The 24479-nt window shown below is 35.2% G+C and overlaps 1 protein-coding gene across 1 annotated transcript in view; it reads right to left on the reverse strand.

Moving 5' to 3' along the window:
• Window positions 1–24479, reverse strand: part of PKHD1 (PKHD1 ciliary IPT domain containing fibrocystin/polyductin) — a 429832-nt gene that overhangs the window by 7519 nt on the left and 397834 nt on the right. The window contains exons 63-65 of the mRNA XM_033102675.1: window positions 19199–19306; window positions 12704–12862; window positions 8891–9013 (exon numbers count right to left, since the gene is read on the reverse strand). Coding sequence (XP_032958566.1) covers window positions 8891–9013; window positions 12704–12862; window positions 19199–19306 — 390 coding nt within the window. The remainder of the gene's footprint in view (window positions 1–8890; window positions 9014–12703; window positions 12863–19198; window positions 19307–24479) is intronic.

Consider the following 24479-nt stretch of genomic DNA (forward strand, 5'->3'; position numbering starts at 1 on the left):
TGTAGGTGCTAATGAATTTTTGTTGAATGAGTATGATAAATTAGCATAAGGACCTGAATATATTTTACTTCCCCTCCCCCCCATAAATTATAACCTTCTTGAAAACTTGGACTTGCTCCCACTCTCCATTTATCTTTTGCAGCAACTATCTCACTATTAACTGGATATTGATATCAGCTACTTTTCTGTTAAGAGCAATGTTCAAGGAAGTAGGGAGCTTTTTCAGACCGGGGAATCTGAAAAGGCATTTCACAATCACAAAGGCCCTGCTTTCTCCTTCTAGCAAGTTCTCATCGTGTGTGTGTGTGTGTGTGTGTGTGTGTGTGTGTGTGTGTGTGTGTGCTGGGCTTTCACTTGCCCATGTGCCCAGGGCCGTGGTAAGAGTAAAGGTTTTATAATTGGAAAAACTATTGAGCCTCTATTTGGGCTTACTAGAAAAGTAATTTAACCTTTGAATTGCAGGGGTTTTTTTTTTGTTTTGTTTTGTTTTTTTTAGTAAGATGGGATAACCTACTTTGCTATCTCATAAGGTTGTCATGAAAGCAGATGAGCTAAAACACGTTTTGATACCTTGTAAACTATGAAGGACCTTATAAAGCTCAGGTGTTGTGCGGTGGTTGTGTTAGTCTTGTGCTGATGATGAAGGTGATGATGACAATTACTGTAGAAAGAAACAAAGGACCATCCATAGGAGTATTTCATGGAAATGTAATGTAAATATTGGCTTAAACATTACAAGCATTGTTTTCAAATAGTGTACTCTTTTCTAACTTCAATATTTTGAACTCCTTTTGGCTGAGTGCTTACATACATTTCCTTTACAGTATTTTATATCCATACAGAGCTTTAGACTTGGGCTTCATCCTACTACAAGCCCAAATGTTTTTATTCTTTCCCTAATTATCTCATGTCCCACCTGTAAGAATTCTTGTAAAACACATTCTTGTCTTGAAATAGTTTTTCCATCTTATCTTTCAGAACTCTCTGCCTTCTTTTATTCATCTCCTCCCATATCTCACTTCCTTTGCAAAGAACTTTGTAACTCATGACTTTCTCATTATCATAATACATTGCATGTTGAGGGATTTATCAATTTATTTGTTATAAACAATAAGATATTATAGTTCAATTTAAAAAACAATTTTATTAAACTATAGGTTTGCTAAGAATAAAGGAAATCCAAGATTATTCTATGTTAATGACACCCTTATTATTTGCATCCCAGTATGTGTTGTTGTTTGAAGAGAAAAGGCTAAAAATAATTTAAAGTAACACACAGCAATTGTAGCAATTATCACATGTTGGGCACTAATATATATATATATATGTATATATATATATACATATATATATACATATATATATATATATAATACAAACACACACACACACACACACACACACACACACACACACATACACAGTGCCAAAAAAATGAATATACATTTTAAGAAAGGAAAACTGTATTAAAATTGTAATACTCAATATATACTGATAACAAAAGATGAATACAGGTCACGTTTGACTTCTGCAATTACAAGAGATGATCAAAGTGGTTACCATCAGCGTCCAGACACTTCTGATTAGGGCGAACTACTGTTTGAGCAACATTGACCAAAGTGGCCACTTTTATACATTTTTTTGGCACCAGAGGTATGTGTACATACACTGTGTTTCCTCAAAAACAAGAACTACCCAGTTAATTAGCCCCAGTTAAGATTGTCAGCCAGATGGATGCATTTAGTCATTATGATATGACGATGTTCCAGAAGAATATGACATGACTATATTTGAATAAATGTAGATTGTTGTACATGAAAAAATAAGACATCCCCTGAAAATACGCCCTAATGCATCTTTTGGAGCAAAAATTAATATAAGACCCAGTCTTATTTTCGGGGAAACATTTTATATATGTATATATATATATACATATATATATATATATATACACACAAACACACACACACACATACATATACATATATATAACATATATAATTATATATACACAAAATATATATATTTATATATACATAAATATTTATATATATATAAAATTTACTCCTTATAACAACCTTTTGAAGTAAGTGCTATTATTGTCTCTCTTTTGGAAGGGAGAACATTAAGAAGCACAGAGATTAACTTCCCAAGTCCACGTACAAAGTAGTGACAGATCTTATTTTACAGAATTAAAGATTTTTGGCTCCAGAGTCTGTCCTCTAAGCCCCACATGACCCTGTGTAAAGTTAAACACAACAATGTGGATGAAGGAGACTGTTCTGTTGGGTGTGTGCATGGGAGTATGGCAGGCATGTGAATGTCATCTTTTATTTCCCTTACAGTGAAAAGAAATTAAGAGCTATCCTAAAGCCCTGGAAGGTAGGTGGCAACACCAACCTTGACATTTCCCATCCTTGCTTTTCTCTCATCTCATCACCCAGTTCATTAATCACTCTTTTCTATACAATGTAAATGCTAACTTTTTTAACCTGGGTATTATGCCCCTCAGTTTACTGAGACCAGTCTTGGTTTGTATTAGAAGACAGTAATCATGTCTATATCATAATATATGACACATTATTGCGGCAAAGTATACTAATTTCCCATTCAATTTAATGATGAATGGGAACTGAGGTGAGAAAGAAAAGATAATAGCAACAATATAAATACGTGCAATATACTTTTGATTTGGAGCAGTAAAATGAGATAAAGTATTATATTGTTTCTATTGTTTCCATGATGCATCAATTAATATTCTGCTAAACCCATAGGATTCTTATCGTCTCTCTCATTTTCCAGTCCTTTGCCTAGCATGTATCTGCCACGGCCAACTATGGGAAAATTGTCTCGATTAGAGCTATTCAAACTTTCAGGTTATCCTAGTTTCCCTACGGGATCGCAACTCCTTCCAGAACTATTCATTGACAGCTCAATCTACATTGATTTATACCTCAAATACCTGCTGACTAGAGTTTCTCACTTGACTTGTGTAACTGCTTCTATTATTGGTCACCTTTCCTTGTATGACAGTCTCCTTTTCCTCTTTGGACGTTGAGTTCTTTCAGGGAAGGAACTTGTCGTGCTATCAACCTTGTCTCTTTCTTATGCCAAGTGCTATGTCAAGTACTGAGTTTGATGTCATTTCCATAATTACTGCTCCCACCAGGAGGAAAAGACAAAGTTTATTGAGATCAGCAAATAACCAAAGAACAAGTATAATAAATTGTCACGTGGAAGCAAACTTAAAAAAGGAAAAAAAGGCTTTGAATTTTTATTCCTTGGTAAAACCAATACCATTTTATATAAGGGAAATCAAACACTGCAAATCACCTATTTTCAAATCATTGAAGATATTGTTATCCTGTTTTTGAGAGATCGTCATTCGAAATCTGTCCCCTCTTGTTCTTCAAGTCTGTATCTCTTCATAAAAGACTAACACAAGCATACCTTTCCTTTGTAGGCCCCAAAACATTTAAAAATCTCCCATGAATTATTTACATGGCAGCCCCAATCAGCAACATACCTGGCAGACTCCTAGCCAAAATGAAAGTGTACTGTGTAAAGGTGCCCAGGGAGGCTGGCCACCTCCCACTGTGAGGTTATAGACAGAACTAAGTCAGCACACATTATATGTCAGCGCCGACATCAGAAGGAATCAGTTCCTTTGATCTCAGACCTCCATAGGAAGCTTAGATCTCAGACAAATTAGATAAAAAATGAATTTATAGCAGATATGTGTCCTAAGGCATTCAGCTGAATGTTTGGGTTTTAGGGAAGTAAGAATATTAAATATCAAAACATATGAATTGCCATGCCTCCTTTCCACCTCTACCTTGTTGGTGAATTCCCACTAAAATGGAAAGATGGGATTTCAGATTGACTCTCCATACCTCTTAGAGTCCCAGTAGTGCTTTTGATCAAGTTTTAGGAAGAATGGCATAAAATACGGGAACATATATCCCTTCGCTATGAAAAGAAGGACTCTGGTTTGGGGTACCTTCAGGTTCAACCACAGTCAGCTGTAACTTTTTTTTTTTTTTCCAGCTATCCTCACCCTCTTTTGTCTTCCAAAACTTTCCTGGGCAACAAATACATGCTGCGCCTGTGTTGTTTAATTTGTGTGGGTAACTAGTCACTGGCTTCTTTTGCAACAGGAACATCAACAATGAATGCCCCCTCAGTTCCCACTGCACTCCCACTGTTCATATCTCTCTAGTCCAGTTACCGTGTGCTGCATTCAGTGTTGGAGGGCCTGGCTGCAGTACAGAAGGCCCAACATAATCACCTGCATCTGGGAACCTAAACAGAATCTAAAGCAGAGAGATGGACGGCTGATCAACCAACATAAAGAATGTATTCCACCTTGGTTTCTCACTTGTCAAGAAGTGAAGCTGCCCATATACTGAAAAAGGATATATGTACTCGTTAATGAATAATATCAAATTATTAATTATAATTTATTATTGATAAAATTAATTAATAAATTGTATACGATTCCCTATGTCTTTTCTAGATTATTTGTTCAAGGGAAAAAATCATTTATTTTCAATAAGCAATGCATGACAAATCAGGAAGGTATGAAAATTTCTAAAAGATGAATGAAAAAATGCCTAATCTCACACAATATCACAAGGGATCTCCATTTTATTGTTTTTGTAGTACTCTAGCAATGGAAACGGTTTAATAAACCTAATTTAACTTATTAATAATCCATCTGGAGTTCACTTTAGTGTATTTTTTGAAGTGTGAATCTAGATTGTAAATCTAAACAGTCAAATTTACTAACTCCATTTATAGAGTAACACTTCTGTTTTCCTTTATTTTTATCTCCTTTATCATAAATTACATTTCTGTATCTAATATCTATATCTATATCTAATTGAGGTTATTTCCACCAATGTGCCCATGTTTTCTTATGTTAGTATCACATTATCTTAAGAATAGTAACATAAATATGGTCTCTCTGGTTGACTTAACATTTTCCCACAACCATAAAATCAATTTCTGATTAAAAAATTAGCTTTGTATCATTGATCTATATTTTCTGAAGAATTTTAGGATCATCTTATGCTGTTCGACTCTGTATAAAATAATTGGAACTGTGTTAAGCCCAAGTTAATTTAGGAATAATGGAGGTCTTTGCAATATTAGTCAATCTAATTGAAAACATGTTAAATAATAACATCATCTGTAAACCATCATGTATTTTCTCTAGCACTGTACTCTTAATTTTGCTTTATATCCAACTGTGGTTTTTTAACATTCCAAAATATAGCTTGTAATATTATGGTAAGAATGAGTTACGTGTCTTATCCTTGTTTGAGTAAGAATTCTTCTAATACTCCATTGTTAAATGTGATATTGGCTACAATAGCATGGGAACACTTGGTTACAAATAGCATTGGAGTTCTCCATCTTATTTATCAAGCAGGCTCTTATTCCTAGTTAATTTTTTAAAGTTTTCTTGAGGAATTAAGGGCTAGATTTTACTCATGTTCTAAATTAGGAGATGTTCATGTTTTTTATTATATAACATGGACATGCTATTTATTAATAATTTCTAAATATAGTTTTATTCTCCTGGGAACTTGGGACAATTTCTAGTCCTGAGCTGTTTTGCTCTTCATTGATTCCAGACAGCTTGAGGCCATCTCTCCCCTCCCTTCTCCCTGTCATTCTCATAGACTGGTACTTACAAAGGTACACTGATAGTTCTTTTTATTTTACATTCACAAAACATACCATCTGTAGTTGATAGGACTCTAAAGTGGTAGAAATAAACCCCTGAAGTTAATGGTCATAGTCACAGATGTATGGTATCTTGCCACTCTTACACATCAGTTTTCCACTCTCAGCATTGGTGTATGCATTGCACCAAAAAAAAAAAAAAAATAAGAATAAAAAAGTGACCAAATAAAGATCAGTGTACAATTGGAGAAGGCATACTGAGTGAGGTCTACAGCAGTAGCTGTCCTGCCAAGACAAAGGTGGTGGCAAGCAAACTGGGAGAGGAGACTAAGGCGGCTAGCAGGCAGTCACATTTGCCCATTGTTAGGACCCAAAAGATGTGCAATCATTACCCTGTCTTGTTTTTTTGTTGTTGTTGTTTTGGTTTATATACCACATATCAGTGAAATCATATGGTTCTCTGTTTTTTCAGTCTGACTTATTTCGCTTAGCATTATACTCTCAAGATCCATCCATGTTGTCACAAATGGTCCTATTTCATCTTTTCTTACCACCGAATAGTATTCCATTGTGTATATATACCACACCTTCTTTATCCATTCTTGATGAGGTTTTAACAGGTGAAGACAAGCAATCCAATTGGAAGAAATGGTGTAAGCAAATGGGTGGAAAGGTGTTAGACATGTCCCCGGATAAGTGAACACTCATGTGGTGAGTGTGAGCAGGGGGCAGGAAGGTGAAATCTAAACTAAGATGACGAAGATAGAATGGAGTCAGGTCTTGGAGGGCTCTGAGTCTTCACTGACAAGAGAAACCAACAATAAATAACACATACAGTATACAAGGAATGGTTCTTCATTCTCTCATGATATTAACTCACTTTATCGGTATAACAACCCTAAGTGTAGGCAATATTATTATATCAACTTAACAATGAGGAAACTGAAGCACACAGAGAGGATAGATGATTTGCTTGAGGCCACAAAGTAAGTCAATAGGACAGTCAGGATTAAACACAGCCTGCCGGACTCCTGGGTTTCCTGTCCTTAATTGTCACATTCTCCTGCCTCTCCAATTAACAATGGGGGTTCATTAAGTCTTCCGAATTGCAGAGTGACAAGCCCAGATATGAATTTTTAAAGCTGGCTCAGATGGCTCTATAATATAAAAAACCCTGGTTGGTAACAGTAAAATTCAAAAGAAATATGCTTTACTCCCATCTTCCTCCATCACGACTCTACCACCCACCCCTATTGCATCCTTACAATTTTTGGTAAAAGGCATAACATGGTAAATTTATAGTCTAAATCTACTGGACAATAGGAATAATTCCATCAGCTAAATAATTAAATACGTGCTATGGTAATGCTTAGTGAATACAAAGTGCTTATGAGAGAGAGAGCCAATCACTTTATCAGCAAATGACAAAAGTTTAAAACCAAAGAGGGAAAAAAGGGAGACAAAAGTGCCATGGAAATAATGAGATAAAAGAAAATTTATTTAAAGTTAGCAATAATTAGGTGTTTTGTAGCTGGTAATAATTTCCAAAGAAAAGCAGGAGATGCCTCATTTCTTGCCTTGGAAACACTGCTCTTTAGATTTGGACAAACCTTAGAAGATAAGGAAACAAATTGCTTGTGATCCTCAAAGGAGGATTCAGATAACACATCTTTCTATTTTTAAGCTGGATGTCCTAACAAAATGGCCTCTTTGGGATGCCCATCTCTTCAATCTTAACTCTTCCACAGGAGGCCTGTCCCTTGTCTCATTCCTGATAATTTATTAATAAGCCACCACATAAAAAATGTGCCTTAATAAAACACCCAGGCATTGTGGACTGCTTAATGTAGTTAATTTAAGCGGGGCAACTGAGATTCATGTAGATGGCCATATTAGATTAGGGGAGAGATGAGTGTCACTCGGTGCCATTCCCTGAAGAATGCAGCTGACTATGCCGTTCTTCATTCACTGAGCTGAGTTCAGATGACTGCAAACATGTGTCCTGAATTTACATGAAATAGTATGGACAAGAAGCTTCTAGAAACCAAGGTTAAAGTGGTATTAGATGGAATCTAGAAAGAGATTCCTGTGTTTTTCTCTCTGCCTTCATTCTTCTCACCCCCACCCGCCCCAAACCCCCTACCAACTTTTGGTGCAGGTCCAGGAGCTGGATTATGGCTGGCTAATTTGTTGGGAAATTTTTTAGTAAATGAACTTCATTTCCTTCATGGGAAAAAGTATAAACAGCCAAACAAACTGAAACACGTATGCACATGCACACACACACACACACACACACACACACACACACTCTTCTCTTGCCGGAGTTCTTTGAACAAGTTAGACACAGAACAACTTGGATGGCTATTGTTTAGTTAAGCATTCACTCAGAACTATTAAGATTCCTATTCCCTTTCAAGCAGAAAATATCATGAAAATTGGCTATTACTTATAAAAATAGGAACATTCTTCTCTTTAGAGCATGTTTCAAAATGTTTCAGATCCATGGAAATTATATATTTTTCATCCACCATATCCATACCTGGCAAATCCATCTTGCGTTCTGCCCACTATCTTTCTATTTTCTGTATCCTTAGAAGGACAAGGGCAAAACATTGACCTGAAGCAAATATCTATGTTTTCTCATCTTGGCACCAATTATCACGGTGATTTAGCAATATAACAAGGAAAATCATCTGGTATAATGCACAACGCGAGCAAATAATACATTTTGCTAAAAGAACGACTAAATAACAAAGCAGAGCTTAACAAAGCTGACTCATTTCTTGAGGTTCTATATTCAATCTAATTTGGTATTTGGAAGTTAAACTCTCTTCTTTCCCAAATTCAGTAATGTTGCCAAACTGGCAGCTTTGCAATAGCTAAGGGAAAGATTATATGCCTATTTTCTGTTTTTCCCTTTCTCTGTGTAACAGATCCATGTGTTAAACCAATAATCTTATCCGAAGTAAGAAAATACAAATACCAACTTGAATAATTGGTTAGTTAATAGATGAGTGGACAGTTAGACTTATGCATTCCTATGCTAGGGTATAATTTCCTTGAGACAATGTAACAAAGACTAAAAGAAATGTCTATCAACTGAATTGATTCAGAAACTGACAGCCGGGGCAGAGGGAGGCTACAGTTTATCCACACTGGGTCTCAGATGGGGATCATCCCCAATATCCAAGCTTACCTTCTCCCATTGTGGGGTCTTCTTTTGTAGTCTCTACCTGTGATCCTTGGTGCTTGGATGAGACATGGACGTGATTCTTTTGATCATTAGTCTGGGATTCAGAAATATTTTCACTTTTTATTTCTATATCAAAGAGAAAAGAGTGTTTCTTGGTTTTTTTTGGAATAAAATAACATTTTATTTGTAAATGGGCCCTACGTATTAAGACATTTTCCTTGTATACTCCCACAAAATGATTGTGAGATACATGCAATAGATATATCCAATGCATATAACATCCAGAGTTTATAAAATAATGAAATGAAATCCCATATACTGACCACCAACTTTTAGGTATAAAACTGTACCATCCAATAAGGTAGCCAACATATGTAGCTATTGAACATGTGAGATGTGACTAGATTGAGTTGAGATGTGCTGTAAGTGTAGCATATACACCTAATTTTGAAAGAAAAAAAAAGTAAACTATCTAATATATTTATTTGTCCATCACATGTTGAAATAAGTGTTGATACATTAGTTTAAGTGACTCCTAGAAAAATTACATTCTGTGCCTCACATTTGTGGCTTGTATTATATTTTTACTGGACAGAGCTGGTACAGAATGTTAGTAATACTTTTTTTAACTTTTATTTTAAAGCAATTATAGATTCATAGCAAGTTGCAAAGAAATATACGAGGAGAATTTATGTAAATACACCCAGCCTCCTTCATTGTTAACAACTTGCGTAATTATAGTATAATATCAAAACCAGAAATTGACATTGCTATAATCCATAGAGCTCATGCAGTTGTGTGCTTTTGATTGAAGACTTTATATCTTCAGTCTACTTTTGACTGAAGAGATTCTTTATCTTCTATTCATTTATTTATTAAGTATATTCATCAAAAATATATTTACGTTGCTCATGCCAGGCACTGTTGTAGGCAATGGGAAGACATGATGAGTAAGAAAGACCTGATCCCTGTTCTCAAAGAGCTTTTATTCTAGTTTGCATGGCAGAGAATAAACAAATAAATTTGTAACATAATGTCAGATAACGCCATGTCATGGCATGTGATGGTTTCTCAAGGAAAACCAACATCTGTGATTGAGCTCTGAACTGAGCTAGCTAGCTGCTTTTTCATGGAACGCCACTTTTACATTGAAAGAACTTGAAGGAATGATTTAAAGAAAAATTATGGTATTTTTTATACTTTGGTATTTGGAAGATATATATCTTTAAGTGAAAGAAATCAGGCTGTAACATCAAAGAAAAACTGACAGTATTCGTTGGGAGTGATAAAGTTCAAGTTGCCATGGGAAATTTAGAATTTTGGAAAACTTGTATCAACTACAATTTTCAGATTCCTAACTCTTAAAGGTCCATGTGGATATTAACAAATGTGATTTAAAAATCGTAGAATAAAATATGTCAGCATTTGAAAGATCTTCATAACTCAGTGAAACTATATTTTCCAAATGGCAAAAGCATCAAAATCATGCATGGGTAAAAACTCCACTGAAGTACAAGGTAGACTAGTTGATTTTCATGTAACAGAGTACACAAAGTACATTGAGATGTAGCTTTAAGTAACTATCTTTTGGCCAGTTTGGGTGCAGTATCAAAGAAGAATATCCACAATTAGCTATAAAGGTTATTAAACTACTCTTCCCTTTTCTACTATGTATCTGTACAAGGCTGAAATTTCTTCATATACTTTAGCCAAAACAATACATTGCAACAAATAGAATGCAGAAGTTGCCTAAAGAATCCAGCTGACTTTTCTTAAGGCAGACATTAGAGAGGTTTATAAAAAGGCCATTCTTTTCACTATAAAGTTTTTGGAAATATAGCTTTTAAAATATGAAATACATTAATTATGTTAACATATAATGCATGTATTATTGTTAGTTTAAAATAAATTAATAAGTAAATTTTACATTTTCTCATTTAACTTCTAATTTGGAATTACTGACAGATAGAACACACATTGACAAAAGCTCTTTGGAGTTTTCAATAATTACTAAAAATTTAACGAGGTCTCAAGATCGAAATTTTATCAACTGCTGACACAGACCATACAGCTGAATCAAAGAATAATGTTCTCTGAGGATGATGGGGAACAATATAATTTTCTGATTCTAAAGTACAGAATCAAATGTACAGAATGAAAATGTTAATTTTAGAAATTTGAAAAGTACAGAAAAATATAAATAAGGATATTCAAATTACTCATGCCAGGTTGATTACTGAACACTATTCTTTCATAAAGTTCCTTCTAATCTCTTTGTATTAAAAAAAAAAAAAGAAGAAGAAGAAAAGAAAGAAAGTTAAGAGTCTGTCCAGACAGGAAACAATGGAAATTTAATAAAAGGAACTGTGTCCACAGATATTCAAATGTTCAAAGAGCAAAAAGAGACACTGAGGTAACTGATATGTTAGTAACTGCAGAAAGAAGCTTCCTCTGTTGCTGGGGGAACAAGAGAAGAGGGGGGTAAGCAGAGGCGAATGAGAGGTCCCTCCATGGCTGGTAGGTTTAGTATAAAACGGAGGATGAGAATTACACCACCTACATCACATAATCACCTGAGATCAAAAATTACAAAAGGTCTTTGCTTTCACACCAGAAAGCACAACACACACACACACACACACACACACACACACACACACACACACCCCTTTAGATTTAAAAACAAAGACCAAAACCTTGGGGTCGAAAAATCACAAGCAAAATCCCAGGGTGAGATCTTGTTCTTTTTGAGAAAGACAGGACTCCTCAAGCTTCTTTGTAGTTTGCCCAGCCTGATCATGACAGAGAGAGGCAGGGATATGGGCTGAAACTTGGTTCAAAATAAAAAGCTCATCCTGTGAGTCCCTCAGAAATCCAAACACGGTGGATCTTCTAGTAGCGGCACCAGGCTTCTTCCTGTTTCCATTTTTTTATTATGACTTTCTCTCTTTGCCTTTCCTCATTTTGCCTCTTATATATCTTGCTTCGGCTTATCACTTTGGTTTCCCAATATCTCCCAGTATCACAGGTGTTTCATCCACTCATTGGCTGGGAGTGTGGTGTGGCTGGAGTAAGGAATTTGCCACTGTCTGACCTGCTTCTTTCTCCCTCACACCCTAAGAACAGAGTAGAAATAGAAAGAAGGCTCTTTTGCAGAACCTCTTTTCCTCAGTGATTCTCCATGTCTCCACCCTGAAAAAGAAATGATCTGCTTCTGAGAAAATATTTAAAAACATAATTTCTATATGCCTCGAGAAACACACACACACACACACACACACACACACACACACACACACACCCCAACACCAAGCACTCTCTTTCTCCTGAAGAAGAAGACAACATTGCTCCTAATTCTTGAACTCAGCTTTTGCAGGGTTACATGGGCAGTGGGGCACACAGTTTCAGAGAGTGAGTTTTGCAGCCAAACTGCCTGGCTTCTTCCTGATTGTTTGACCTTGACCAAGTTACTTAGCCTTTCTGTGCCTCATGCTCTATCTCCATAGCACAGACATAGTATCTAGTACTTACTTCATAGGGGTTGTGAAGATGTGGTAAATTCATGTGTCTAAAGTACTTAAAACCTGGTCCATAGTGAGTATTCAATACCTATGAGATTTTATTATTATTGCTGTTATTTAAATTAGCAATCCTTGTCTCTACTATACGAATTGAATGCTTTAGCTCCACACGGTTTAATATATTGCACAAGTTCATAAAAAATTTCTCTTGGGAAGGAAAAAAACATTAATATATTATTATACATGATCACATATATTTCTCCAATATTTTCATTCTTAAAAAAAATGTACATACTTCTGCTTTTGTTTTTCTTAAACCAACAGCACACAAGACAGCAGAGAGCTAGCCATGAGACCACTGAGCAGAGGGAAGCAGCCAGGATTATGGTTGATCTCTCTGACCCAGTCACGGGGAAGACAGCAAATGGCCTGGATCGAGCTGTAAAATTGGCTCCTGTTAAAAGAAAAAAAAAAAAGCAAACAAGCAAAAAAAAGTCTCAATAGTAACATATTAACAGGATGCTAATATAATATTGTGGAAAAAAATATGCTCACAACAATATTGGCACTTAGTAGGTCCAATAAACATTTATTGAATTAAATGATTAAATAAATGAATCAATAATAAATCCAAGGTTTGTATTTCTGAAACTATAAGGATCCAACTCCACCAATAACTTACAAATGTTTTTTCCAGTTCTGTCTAGTACTGCTGAGGGAATTCTTCCTATTTTCCTCTTTTATTCTCAGACTTATGCGTACCTTCTCCACCAATGCAAAATTTCAGTTTCACTCTTATGTCCTACTAATTAGAACAGAAATGCTCTCAGCTCCAGAATGTATCAAACTACTCTGACAAATGTATCCTATTTAAAATATGGTATGTGACATCAAAACAGGGAAACAGGGACTCCTACTAGCAAGCCAAGAGCATTTTTAATGTCAATGCAAAGTTATTTGAAAAACTGGGAGTAGAGCAGTGGTAGATAGATAGAGCCATTTTGGCTATAGAAGATGGAGCAAAATGGGTGACTTTATTTACAGAGTGAACCTTTTTAAGAATTTATCTCAGATCCCTCCACCTTTAACAGGGTGATAATTTGAGTTCTCACCCACTATTATTTTTGAAACAAGGCATAATATAAAAACCAACCAACCAACAAAAAAACCCTTTGCTTATATACACAAAAATATGTACACAAATATTTATAGCATTTCTGTTCATAATCACCCAAACCCAGAAACAACCCAAACGTTTGTCAACAGGAAAATGAATAAACCAACTCTGGCTTCTCCAGGTAATGAGATACTACTCAGCCAAAAAGAGAAAAAGAAGAAGGAAGGAGAAATGAAGGAAGGACAAAGAAGTAAAGGAGGGAGGAAGGAAGGGAGGAAGGGAGAGGAAAGAGAAACAAACCATTGACAACGTGCAACACCTGGGATGAACATCAAAGCCATACTGAGTGAGAGACGACTACCTCTGAAGGGTACATACTGTATAATTCCATTTATATGACAGTCTAGAAAAGACAAAACTATAGAGATGGAGACCAGAACAGCTGTTGCCAGGGATTAGTGGTAGTGGGAGGGCTGGATGTGAGGACATAGAAAAGCATAAGGAAGACTTTTTTGGGGAAATATTCTGTATCCTGACTGTGGTCATGGTTACATGAATCTATACATGTAATTGAATTCATGAGAAGACAGGCCAACAAAAGATAAATTTTACTATATATTATTTTTTAAAATAAAAAATTTTTAAATTTGCCTCTAATTTGGAAGGTGATAGATATGTTCATTATCTTAATTGTGGAAATGGTTTCATGGGAATATACATTCATCAGAACTTATCAAATGCCATGCTTTTAGCATGTGTAGTTTATCATGTCCATTATACCTCAATGTAAAAAGTTTAAAAAAAAGCTTGCATATGAACATGAGTTAGTTACAGCCAGTGTTTTTAAAGTAACTTATTCAACCAAACCTAAACCTCTGCTTTCATCTGAATCACTCCGGCAAAAACTGAGTTTTTATTTTCTCTACTCAAGGAAACACCATGTTTTTCTTTGCTGTGCTTTTCTTGGATTGAACCTGACAATTTGAAATTCACAGTCAAAACTTTAGTCTCTGGACTCCTGACTGACTCAGTCCCAACGCTACCATAACAAAATTAGCTAGAAATAGTTCTCCTGTGTGTACGTCTTATACTTGAGACAAACTTGCTTGTTTCTTATCAATTAGTTGCTTTTTATGGGCATCTCAATAAAATAAATCTAGCCTGGGGATGGGGCAATGGGTTTTACTGGGGATTTGCAGAAGTAAAAACAAAACTCCTCATTCTTTTATCCATTTTCCAATGATTGCTCAGTGATTGTTTACTTTGTTAGGTGGTTAAGTTACTGTTCTCATTCTTAAGCTATTTACAAGCTAGTTAATGAAATGAGATACACATACATACACATTTGTAATACAAATCAGAATGTGACACATACCACCAGAATAATGCAAATCAATTGTTTTGGAAGGATATTTTCCATTGTTATGATAAGAAGAAACAGACCAGCGGAGGGAGTATCTAAGTGGGGCTTTGAAGGCAGAACAAATAAAGACAGAAAGGAGAAAAAAAAATCAATGGATGTTTAGGATATTAATGCTGGGAAATCCTGGAGATTAATGCTGGAAAGCATTTGAGACAAATTTGAGACAAATTTGGACATTAGATGTCCATCAAAAGGGAAAATTCTGAATGCCCAGAGTCATGGAGACCCGTTTATTAGCCGATAGCAGTAACCTGTGTTTAAGAGTGAAGATCACCAAGTTTCAAATATTTTTAGCAACAGAACATTTTTTAATAATGCAATCTTAGACATAATCTCAGTATACTTACTTATTCATAAACAAGTATTTACTTGAGTCTATGATGTGCCATGTTTTTCTATACCTGAGAATATAATGCTGAACTCAGCAGAATTCCTGTGTCTTTTGGAACTTAGGTTCTGATGGAGCACAAATTACACAGGCAGTAGACAAACAAGCAAATGCAGGGCTACTCGGAGTCCAAGTGGTGGTAAGTGCCATGAAGAGGACTAACGTGAGCTTGGAAGAAAGAGAATGACTGGAGGTGGGAGAGGGTTGGGGGTGGTGTTGTAGCCTAAGTGACGCAGAAAAGGTGACATTTTGGGAAGAAACCTGAGTGAAATGATGAGTGAGCCATGTGACTTTCTGGAAGAAGAGTATTTCAGGCATGGCCATGACAATTATAATAGAATTTCTCTAAATTAGACAGAGAGAGCATCGTTGGTTCCCCCACTCTCTTCCCAGCTGAAAAACTCCTGAGAACCCCCTAGGAGCTCCATGGCTCCAAGAAGTGGTTAGAAAAACCACAGCCTAGAATAGACCCTGGTCATGATAGTGAATGTGGAAAGGCTGGGTGGAAAGTCAGTAGTATACATTTACAAAAACCCTTTTTTCTTGGCAGTGTCTTAGGAAGTTTAGAAATGAACAATTGAGCTGGATTAGTCAACATATTAGAAAGACTTATGAGGATTCCACACACACTTGGTCAGAACCTTTCAACTTCTCAGTTACTCAGTATCTATATTTCTAAAACAGGAATAATGATTTGTTCTTTTATTTGTTCCTTTCTCTAACAGAGAAGAGGAAAAATAATAAAAATTATTACAAGTTCTTTGCTTGATTCATAGATAGATGAAAACATAACAACAACACAAATCAATGCTTGTCACATCTGTAACTTTGGAGCTAGTTAGAAATGAGAAATTTCATTGATTGGCCTATCAATGTGGGAATGAGGGCTGCTTTCCCAAATGATTCTAGCACTAGAAATTGATATAGTTGGAAAGAAAGAGTTACTCTCAGTATATGTACTGCTAATCAACATGATGTCAAATTAAAACCACAATGAAATATCACCTCCCATGTGTCAGAATGGCTATCATCAATAAAACAATAAATATTAAGTGTTGGCAAGGATGTGGAGAAAAGAGAACCCTTGTACACTGCTTGTAGGATTGTAAATTAATGCAGCCACTATGGAAAACAGTACGAAAATTCCTCAAAAAACTAAAAACAGAGTTGCCATGCAATCCAGCAATTCCACTTCTGGGTATTTATCTGAAGAAAACAAAAACACTAATTCAGAAAGATATATGTATGCCTATGTCCACTCCACTGATATGGAAGCATCCTAGATGGCCAGGGCCATCAATAAACGAAAGGATAAAGAAAATGTGATATATTTCATATGAACATTATATATAATTATACATATATATAATGGAATATTATTCAGCAATAAAAATAATGAAATCTTGTCATTTATGACAACATGGATAGACCTAGAGAGTATTATACTAAGTGAAATAAGTCAGACAGAGAAAGACAAATACCATGATTTCACTTATATATGGAATATAAAAAAATAAAACAAATGAATAAACAAAACAGAAACATATCTGTAGATACAGAGCACAAGCTGAGGGTTGCCAAAGTGGGGGGAAGAGAATGAAATTTAAACCAAACAAAACATGATGTCAAGAAGGGGATCACAGAAATACAGGCCTTTTAACATTTTCTTTTATCCTTCATCTATTTTCTTCTAATTTAAACTTTTGTAATCTTATTCTGACAGAGCCTCACCTTACAGACTTGATCTTGAAAATTATGAAGAATAATTTATGGAAAAATGATAAAGAAAAACTTTTCAAGAAAATTCCTCAGGTAGTTTATTTTACAAGTTACAGTGGGACCCTAAAATAAAGTAGTGTTCTACTCAACATGAACCCCAAGCTCAGCTCAAAATCATGTGTTACTGTCCAAGTTTTGTCTACACTACATCTTACATTTGGTTTCATAAATTTTTTTTTTTTAAATATACTTGATGAAGTATTTGGTGTTAGTTAACCCACTGAGAAAATGAAAGGACAAAAGTCTCTAGGACAAAATAGCCAACTCTGCATATGTTACCCTTCAAAATATATCCTACGTTCAAGGATATTGAACATGTTTCTCCATGAACTTGTATTTAATTAGGACACCTTCATACATATTAAAAGAATATCTGTCCTACACAATTAATAATAATATTACCTGACCCTAGAAAATATTCCCTTTGTGAAGAAAAATGATCCAAAACTGGGAATGAAGGGAAAAAATGATTATAGATCTTATCAATATCATATTTTAGCATTTGCAAATGGGCCCATCCAAGGTTTATCAAATTTGCTGGAAGATACATTTTTTGACTTAATATTTAATATTAAGTAAGGCTCAGGCTTGTTAATTTGTATAAGATTGGTAAACTACAGATGATTTTTGTCCCGTAAAGAAGCAAAGGATATCTGTAGACATGTGACCTCAAAGGTTACAGTTTTATTGCCCTGTTTCCAATTTTGCAAACTTATGTCGGCAGTTTCCTCCTGGCTATACGATCTATATCCTTCAAATATTCCTTTACAGGTTTAGCATCCTTCTGGTTCTCTCATTGATGAGTTCAAGAATTTGTTGACAAGTGCTCTTTATATATTTTCATGAGAGCCACATTTTTAACTTTTTGAAAAGTGTATACTATGACAGTTTGAATTTAAGTTTCAGGAGGGAAAACTGATATCTGACCTTAATTAAACATTTGTGTTGGACTTCAGATAGTTCACATCAAATCATTTGATTTCCTTTGCCATTTCCAATATCTAAGAGGTTTAAATCCAGTAATGATGGTTCTGATATATTTTTCATAAAACTGTATTATCACATGTTACATGAACTGCTTTCCACAGTTGCATGTCTTAAGTATCACATTAATTTACCTGATCAAAATTAATAATGAAATATAAATTTATAGTTTTTAGTTCAAATGTGATGTATTTAAAAAAAAATTTTAGATGGAGGTTGTAGGTTTTTATTTTTTGTTTTTTTTCTGGTAAGTCACAATAACGTTTGCAATATTTAAATCATTTGTTTTTCATAGTAGATAACTCTGTGTGTCTATCAGGGTTCAATCTTTTAAAAAGAGCATATCAAAAATTGCACTCTTGGGGTCTAGATAAATAATGGACAACAATCAACATCAAATCAGGATTTAAAAATATTTGCATGCTCACCACTCCTCCATAGAGGAGACTTGGCTCTACCCTTCATGGACATCAGAGAGTAGTATATTACATAAGTTCATCTGGCTTTGAACATTAATTAACATGTTACCTGCTACAAACTTATTGACTAGTATTACCCTCTAATAAAGCAAAATTTGTCAAGAATAGATATTTATTCTTAAGGTCTTATCAAAAAGAGTTGGACCATATAAATAATTTATAATCAACTTACACCTATACTTCTGAAGTGCCAGGATTTTAAATGGGTGTAGTTGCCATTTATGGGGGGAGAGGGAGAGGAGATGGGGAGTGTAGGAGTGAAAGAATTTATAACACTCAATATCCCGTGACTCTCTTTTTTATAACTTAAAATTTTCTAATTAATACCAACCAAATGTAATCAAATGTCATAGAAATTTAAGAAATAGAACATTCAAAGTCAATTTTAGGAATTGGAAGAAATTGGACATTTGGATTCTTGCTTACCAGTATTCTCCAAAGGCTTAATTTTTACCTGTGTTCTTGTTTCTCACACCTTATTGAGAGATCAAGTGATTTTTTTTTTCCCCTCTAAACTACAATGACTCCTTATTCATGATAGGAGCTATTCTCATTATAAAGAAGCGGTTATTTTTTTAAAAGAAAAGAAACATAATAAAAACACACTGTGTTGAAATTACCTGGAGGGGAAGTGACAGTAAAAATAAAGTACCAATTTGACCCAGAGATCAAAACTGCCAGGTTGGAGAAGCTCACGTAACCCTCTTGAGTTTCTGCCTGAGTACACCCTACAAACAAACACAAAAACAAAAAGTAAATGTTAGTTACCTACTCAGAGAAATTTCTTCAAATTTTCTTTATAGAGAGGAAATTGGACAATAAAGTAAAAAAAATTTTTTTCATTAAAAAAGTTACTAAATCCATCAGGTTTTTCTTTTCTTTTCTTTCTTCATTAAAGTTTATTGGGGTGACAGTTGTTAGTAAAGTTACATAGGTTTCAGATGTACAATTCTGTAATGCATCCTTTATATAGCACATTAGATTTTTCGTAAGCAAGTGTTGGAACCAAACAATCCACAATAGAATAATAACAACAGCTAAATATAAAGAAAGCTTAACCAGATACTGTGCTTTATATGCATCATTATAAATAAACTACACAAAAACCCTATAAAACATGTTATTGTCTATATTATTTAGAGATAAGGAAATAGGCTCCTAAAAGTTTAAACTACTTGGTGCTGGGGTATAGCCCAAATCTTCCTAATTTCAAAGTTAGCATTCTTAACCCCTACTATATATTGAGAATTTTTATTACTAAATGCCTCTCAAGAAAGAAAAACTATTATCTTTCTAAGTGGTCAGTTTCTAGGCTCTGCCTCTCTTCTATTCAAAGAATCTTTGGTTTATGTGAGGGCCAAGTTCGGCCAATTGATCAAGACTTTAGCAATGTTATCAGAGCATGACTGATAAAGCTACTATGATTTAGCAACTTAAATTGCCTAGGCTATGGTTCCCCTGAATAAAAAGGAGAAAAGAAAGCTTCCATCTTCTAAAAATAGGCCACCTATTTATAATTAAAAGAAGACAACTCAGGAACACAGTCACAGTGCCGTTAGTCTTCTGACTCCAGTATCCTCAAATTACGCTGCTAATTACCAGCTGCTCCATTTCACTCTGGGAATGGCGCTATGATTGGTATGATGGACAATGAGTTAGGAGAGGGTCTTAAAGTTTATAAATTGGTTTGAGATCTTTAAGTCTGAAAGGTGTCATAAAGATATACAATGCTTCGTGTTACATTTTTCAATTCAATTGCTCAATCTTTTTTTGTGAAAACATTGTCTTTCCTCATCAATTTTGCAGAGCTAACTAAAACTTTCTTTTTCAGAAACATCTTTTCCTTCATCTCTTCAGAGTCCTCAAATAAATAAAATGCCCAGAAAAAATGGAAATAAATAAGCCAAGACAAAAATAAATGATAGGCGCCCAAGATAAATGCAGTTTATACTCTTTAAAACCTATATGCATCAAAATTATGGCCAATAAACTCTTGCAAACAATGAACTGCAGAGTACAGATGTTCAACATGAAATCGTTTGCTGCAGTTTTTCCTTTGACAAACGTCCTTATTGTTCCCATCTTTGGAGGAATACAAAGCAGCATTTAATCGAAATGTGTCCGTGGAGCACAGTGAGTCTGCCTCGTAGAACAGCCGTCAAACTGCCTAATGGAAAGTGCTTTAACTCCAAATGGGTTTGCTTTTGTGTTAAATACCAGCTTGCCTCAGAGATCTCTACAAAGATTCCCATATATATCTATGATATTCTCAGATTTGAAGCATATGCGCCCAAAAGCTGAGGCAGTTGCTGCCAAGTACAGTCTATTACTCCAGGGTTCATCATATCTCTGGAATGGTGCTTGTAAAATATATAAACGCCATTGACAGGCTCCCTGATCGAGCTGGTATGAACAATGTATGGGCTGAGGAAACAGGTGGGGGTGGGGTGTTGGGCTTGGGCAAGACTGAAATTGATTACATGATTTACCAAGGAATGCGCCCTGAGTATGTTTCTGCAGGGCATATGGTTTCTAAAATACCTTTTCAGCCCGAATTTTCTGCCTCAACTATCCTTCTCACCCCTAGCTATACATACTAGCAAACTGCTATAGCCTTAATGTTGAGACTTTATTTTCAAAAAATATTAAGGTCATATTTTTTCTACAACTAGGATCTATAAGTATCAGAGACTATGAAGGGCCCTTAAATAATCGTCTTTATGCATATAAGTCCACTTTTTTGTGAACAGATTATATAACCTCTTTTTTACTGAGGAAGATCTCCTGAGACAAAAGAACAAGAAGTTACATTGCAGAATAAAAGACGTAGACTAGACATGTAGGTATGATTTGGTTGTTATTTTGTTTTTCTCCAGGAAATGCTTAGAATGAGTTATGTAATCCCTCCCAAATGGTTTTGGCTCCATTCTTTCTGAAGTTAAAGAGAAGTATTTTGTGACGGTTTTAAAAGGTACTTTCAAACATATGAAATAGAATGGTTTGGTAATGTGGGCATTCTAAAAACAGAAAACTACACAAGGTTTTTTTCCCTACTTCATGACACACATAAAAAAATGTGTGCACAGAAAACAACCTCAGCCTATTCCTCATACTTTTTCACTGAATCTCCCAAGGAGGATAATGGTGACAATACTGATCCAAGTGAATCAGCTCACTTGGTGTGCATTTTTGTTAATAGAATAAAATAGTTGTTTTGCATGATCACAATATGATTCTCAGCTAGTTAGTGATTATATTCTTGGGATAACTGAAAGAAAAAGAATGGAGGATTATGGGGGGCAAGTATCAGGAGTGGTCAAAGTAAAGTGTGGAGTCTGAGTAAGGCACGGCATAGGAGTAAGACATGGAGCGTTAGTAAGGTACTGAGTATCCATAATGTATAAAGTACGGTGAGGTGTGGAGTATGACTACGTTATAAAGGATGAGTAAGGTATGAAGTATGAGTACGTATGGATAAGGAGCTGGGTATGGGTAAGTGATGGAGTAGGAGTAAAATATGGAGTGTGGGTAGGACATAGAGTACAGGTAGGGTATGGAGTATGACTAAGGATATGGAGTATGAGCAAGGTATGCCGTATAAATAACGTACTGGATATGGTTAAGTTATAGAATACAGGTAAGGTATTACGATAAACTCAATGTTTGGATCCTCCAAAATTCAAACGTTGGAACCCGATCTCAAATATGATGGTATCTGGAGGCAGGGCCTTTGGGAAGTGATTAGGTCATCAGGGCAGAGCCTTTGTGAATGCAATTAGCACCCTTATAAAAGAGACCACAGAGAGCTCTCTTGTCCCTTCTGCCATTTGAGGACATGATGAGAAGATGGCCATCTAGGAACCAGGAAGGGGACCTTACCAGACACTAAATTTGTTGGAGCCTTGATCTTGGGTTTCTCAGGCTCCAGAACTGTGAGAAATAAATTTCTTCATTTTTAAGCCACTGCCCCACCTTCCCCCTTCCCCCGCCACGCCCCGCCACCACCACCACCAGCTTATGGTATTCTGTTATAGAAGCCTGAAAGGACAAAGACGGATATGGATTGGGGGTAAAGTATGAAGTGTAGGTATGGTGTGGAGTGTGGATACAAAGTATACAATATGAGTAAGATATGGAGTAGAGAATAGGGGTAGCTGAGTTTCAGTAGTCAGGTGAAGGTAACTAATGCATATATTACTAGAACATGAAAAAAGCTGAAAATTGGTATTGTGGATACTGTTGGATTAAGATCAGAAGGTAGCTGAATTACTGTTATAGCTTATGCATCCCAAAATAAAATGCCAGCAACAACTTAATGGCATTGAAGAATGGACAGAATGACATCATCGAAATAAGTAATTTAAAATTACCTCCTAATGCAGTTTTCAATGTTTAATTTTCACATTAGCCAATTGTGGATAGCTTTGCTCAATTACTTTATTTTCTTAATAATTTGGCTTGTTTCTACAAATTTGCACAGGAAACATTTTGGGCTGTCCTCTTTCCTTGGGATTTGAAACCCAAGGAGTTTTAGATTTAACTGGATAAAGAAATTACCAAGAAAAGCGAAAATAACAATATGGGTGTTACTTTTACGAAAGTGAGTAAAATACAAATTGCATGACTGGAAATACAGAAAATATGGAACGTCTATGAGGTGATTTTCATAAAATGAGCAGCATCGTCAGGCCAATAAAATTGGATTATACAAAGAGAAAGCAGACAGGGTGATAAGGAGAGTAACAAGACTATGGACATTTGGGATAAAATTATTTTTTTCTACAGACTGAAAAGTTTTGATTTCTTAATAATTAAGTAGATTGGGTAGGGGATTTATAGGCCAAAATAGTTGAAAGGCAACTTGAAAGAGATAGTTCTAATAAGAAAACGACAGAACAAAACAAGCTTTAAACAATAACGGTCTCGAAGCTATGAAATGTTTAATTATGAAATGTCGATTGCTTCCTCAAGACAATTTTCAGAAGGGGCTAGTTCTGTTTCTGGAATTGATGAAGTGCAGCTTTGCACAAAAACAAAAACTATAAGCTAAATAAAACAGTGATGTAGAAAAAAATATTCTGGGATTAATTCATAAAAAATATGTTGAATGGGTATTCATTTTCTTGGAACCTTTATCATAACAATTTTATCTTTTACCTTTTTTAGAGACAAGTAACAATGAATAAAAAAGCAATATCCTCAGGACAGGCAGGTGTTATATACCAAATAACAGGAATAATTTAGGCCAAAATAAATGCAATTAGCAGGAGAAGCAAGATTTAGCACTTCTATGATGGACTTACTCCTATACATTTTAGCATTTCATATACAAGTCTTACAGGAGCTATACGAGTGAGCTTAGACTCATAGCTAGGGTAGAGGAAGAAATAACTGAAGTGATAGCCAGTGAAACCAGCAATTTTGCAGAGAGGCTGATGTTTGAACTGGTAGGTGAGTCATTTAGAAGTTTGGTAAAAACATTACAGACAACCCAAAATCAGTAGAAATGTCTTAACCAGTTTGTGAAGTGCACAAGAAATTTAATAAGCTATTTTTTAAAAGTTATCAGTACACCTTCTAATTTTGCTTTTGTAGCCTGTGCTTTTGATGTTCTATCTATGAAATCGCTGCCAAGACCAATATCAAGAAGCTTTTCTTCTGTTTTCTTTTAGGACTTTCACGGTTTCAAGTCGTATGTTTAAGACTTTAATCCATTTTTGAGTTGATTTTTCTGTATGATATAAAACAAGGATCCAACTTCATTCTTTTGCACGTGGATATCTAGTTTCCTACACTGTTTGTTAAAGAGACCATCCTTTCCCCACTGTATTTTTGGCTTGCTTGTTGAATATCAGTTGACCATATATACATGGACTTATTTCTGGGTTCTCTATTCTGCTC

The sequence above is a fragment of the Rhinolophus ferrumequinum genome, chromosome 3, assembly GCF_004115265.2.
Source record: "Rhinolophus ferrumequinum isolate MPI-CBG mRhiFer1 chromosome 3, mRhiFer1_v1.p, whole genome shotgun sequence".
In the NCBI taxonomy this organism is placed as follows: Eukaryota; Metazoa; Chordata; class Mammalia; order Chiroptera; family Rhinolophidae; genus Rhinolophus; species Rhinolophus ferrumequinum.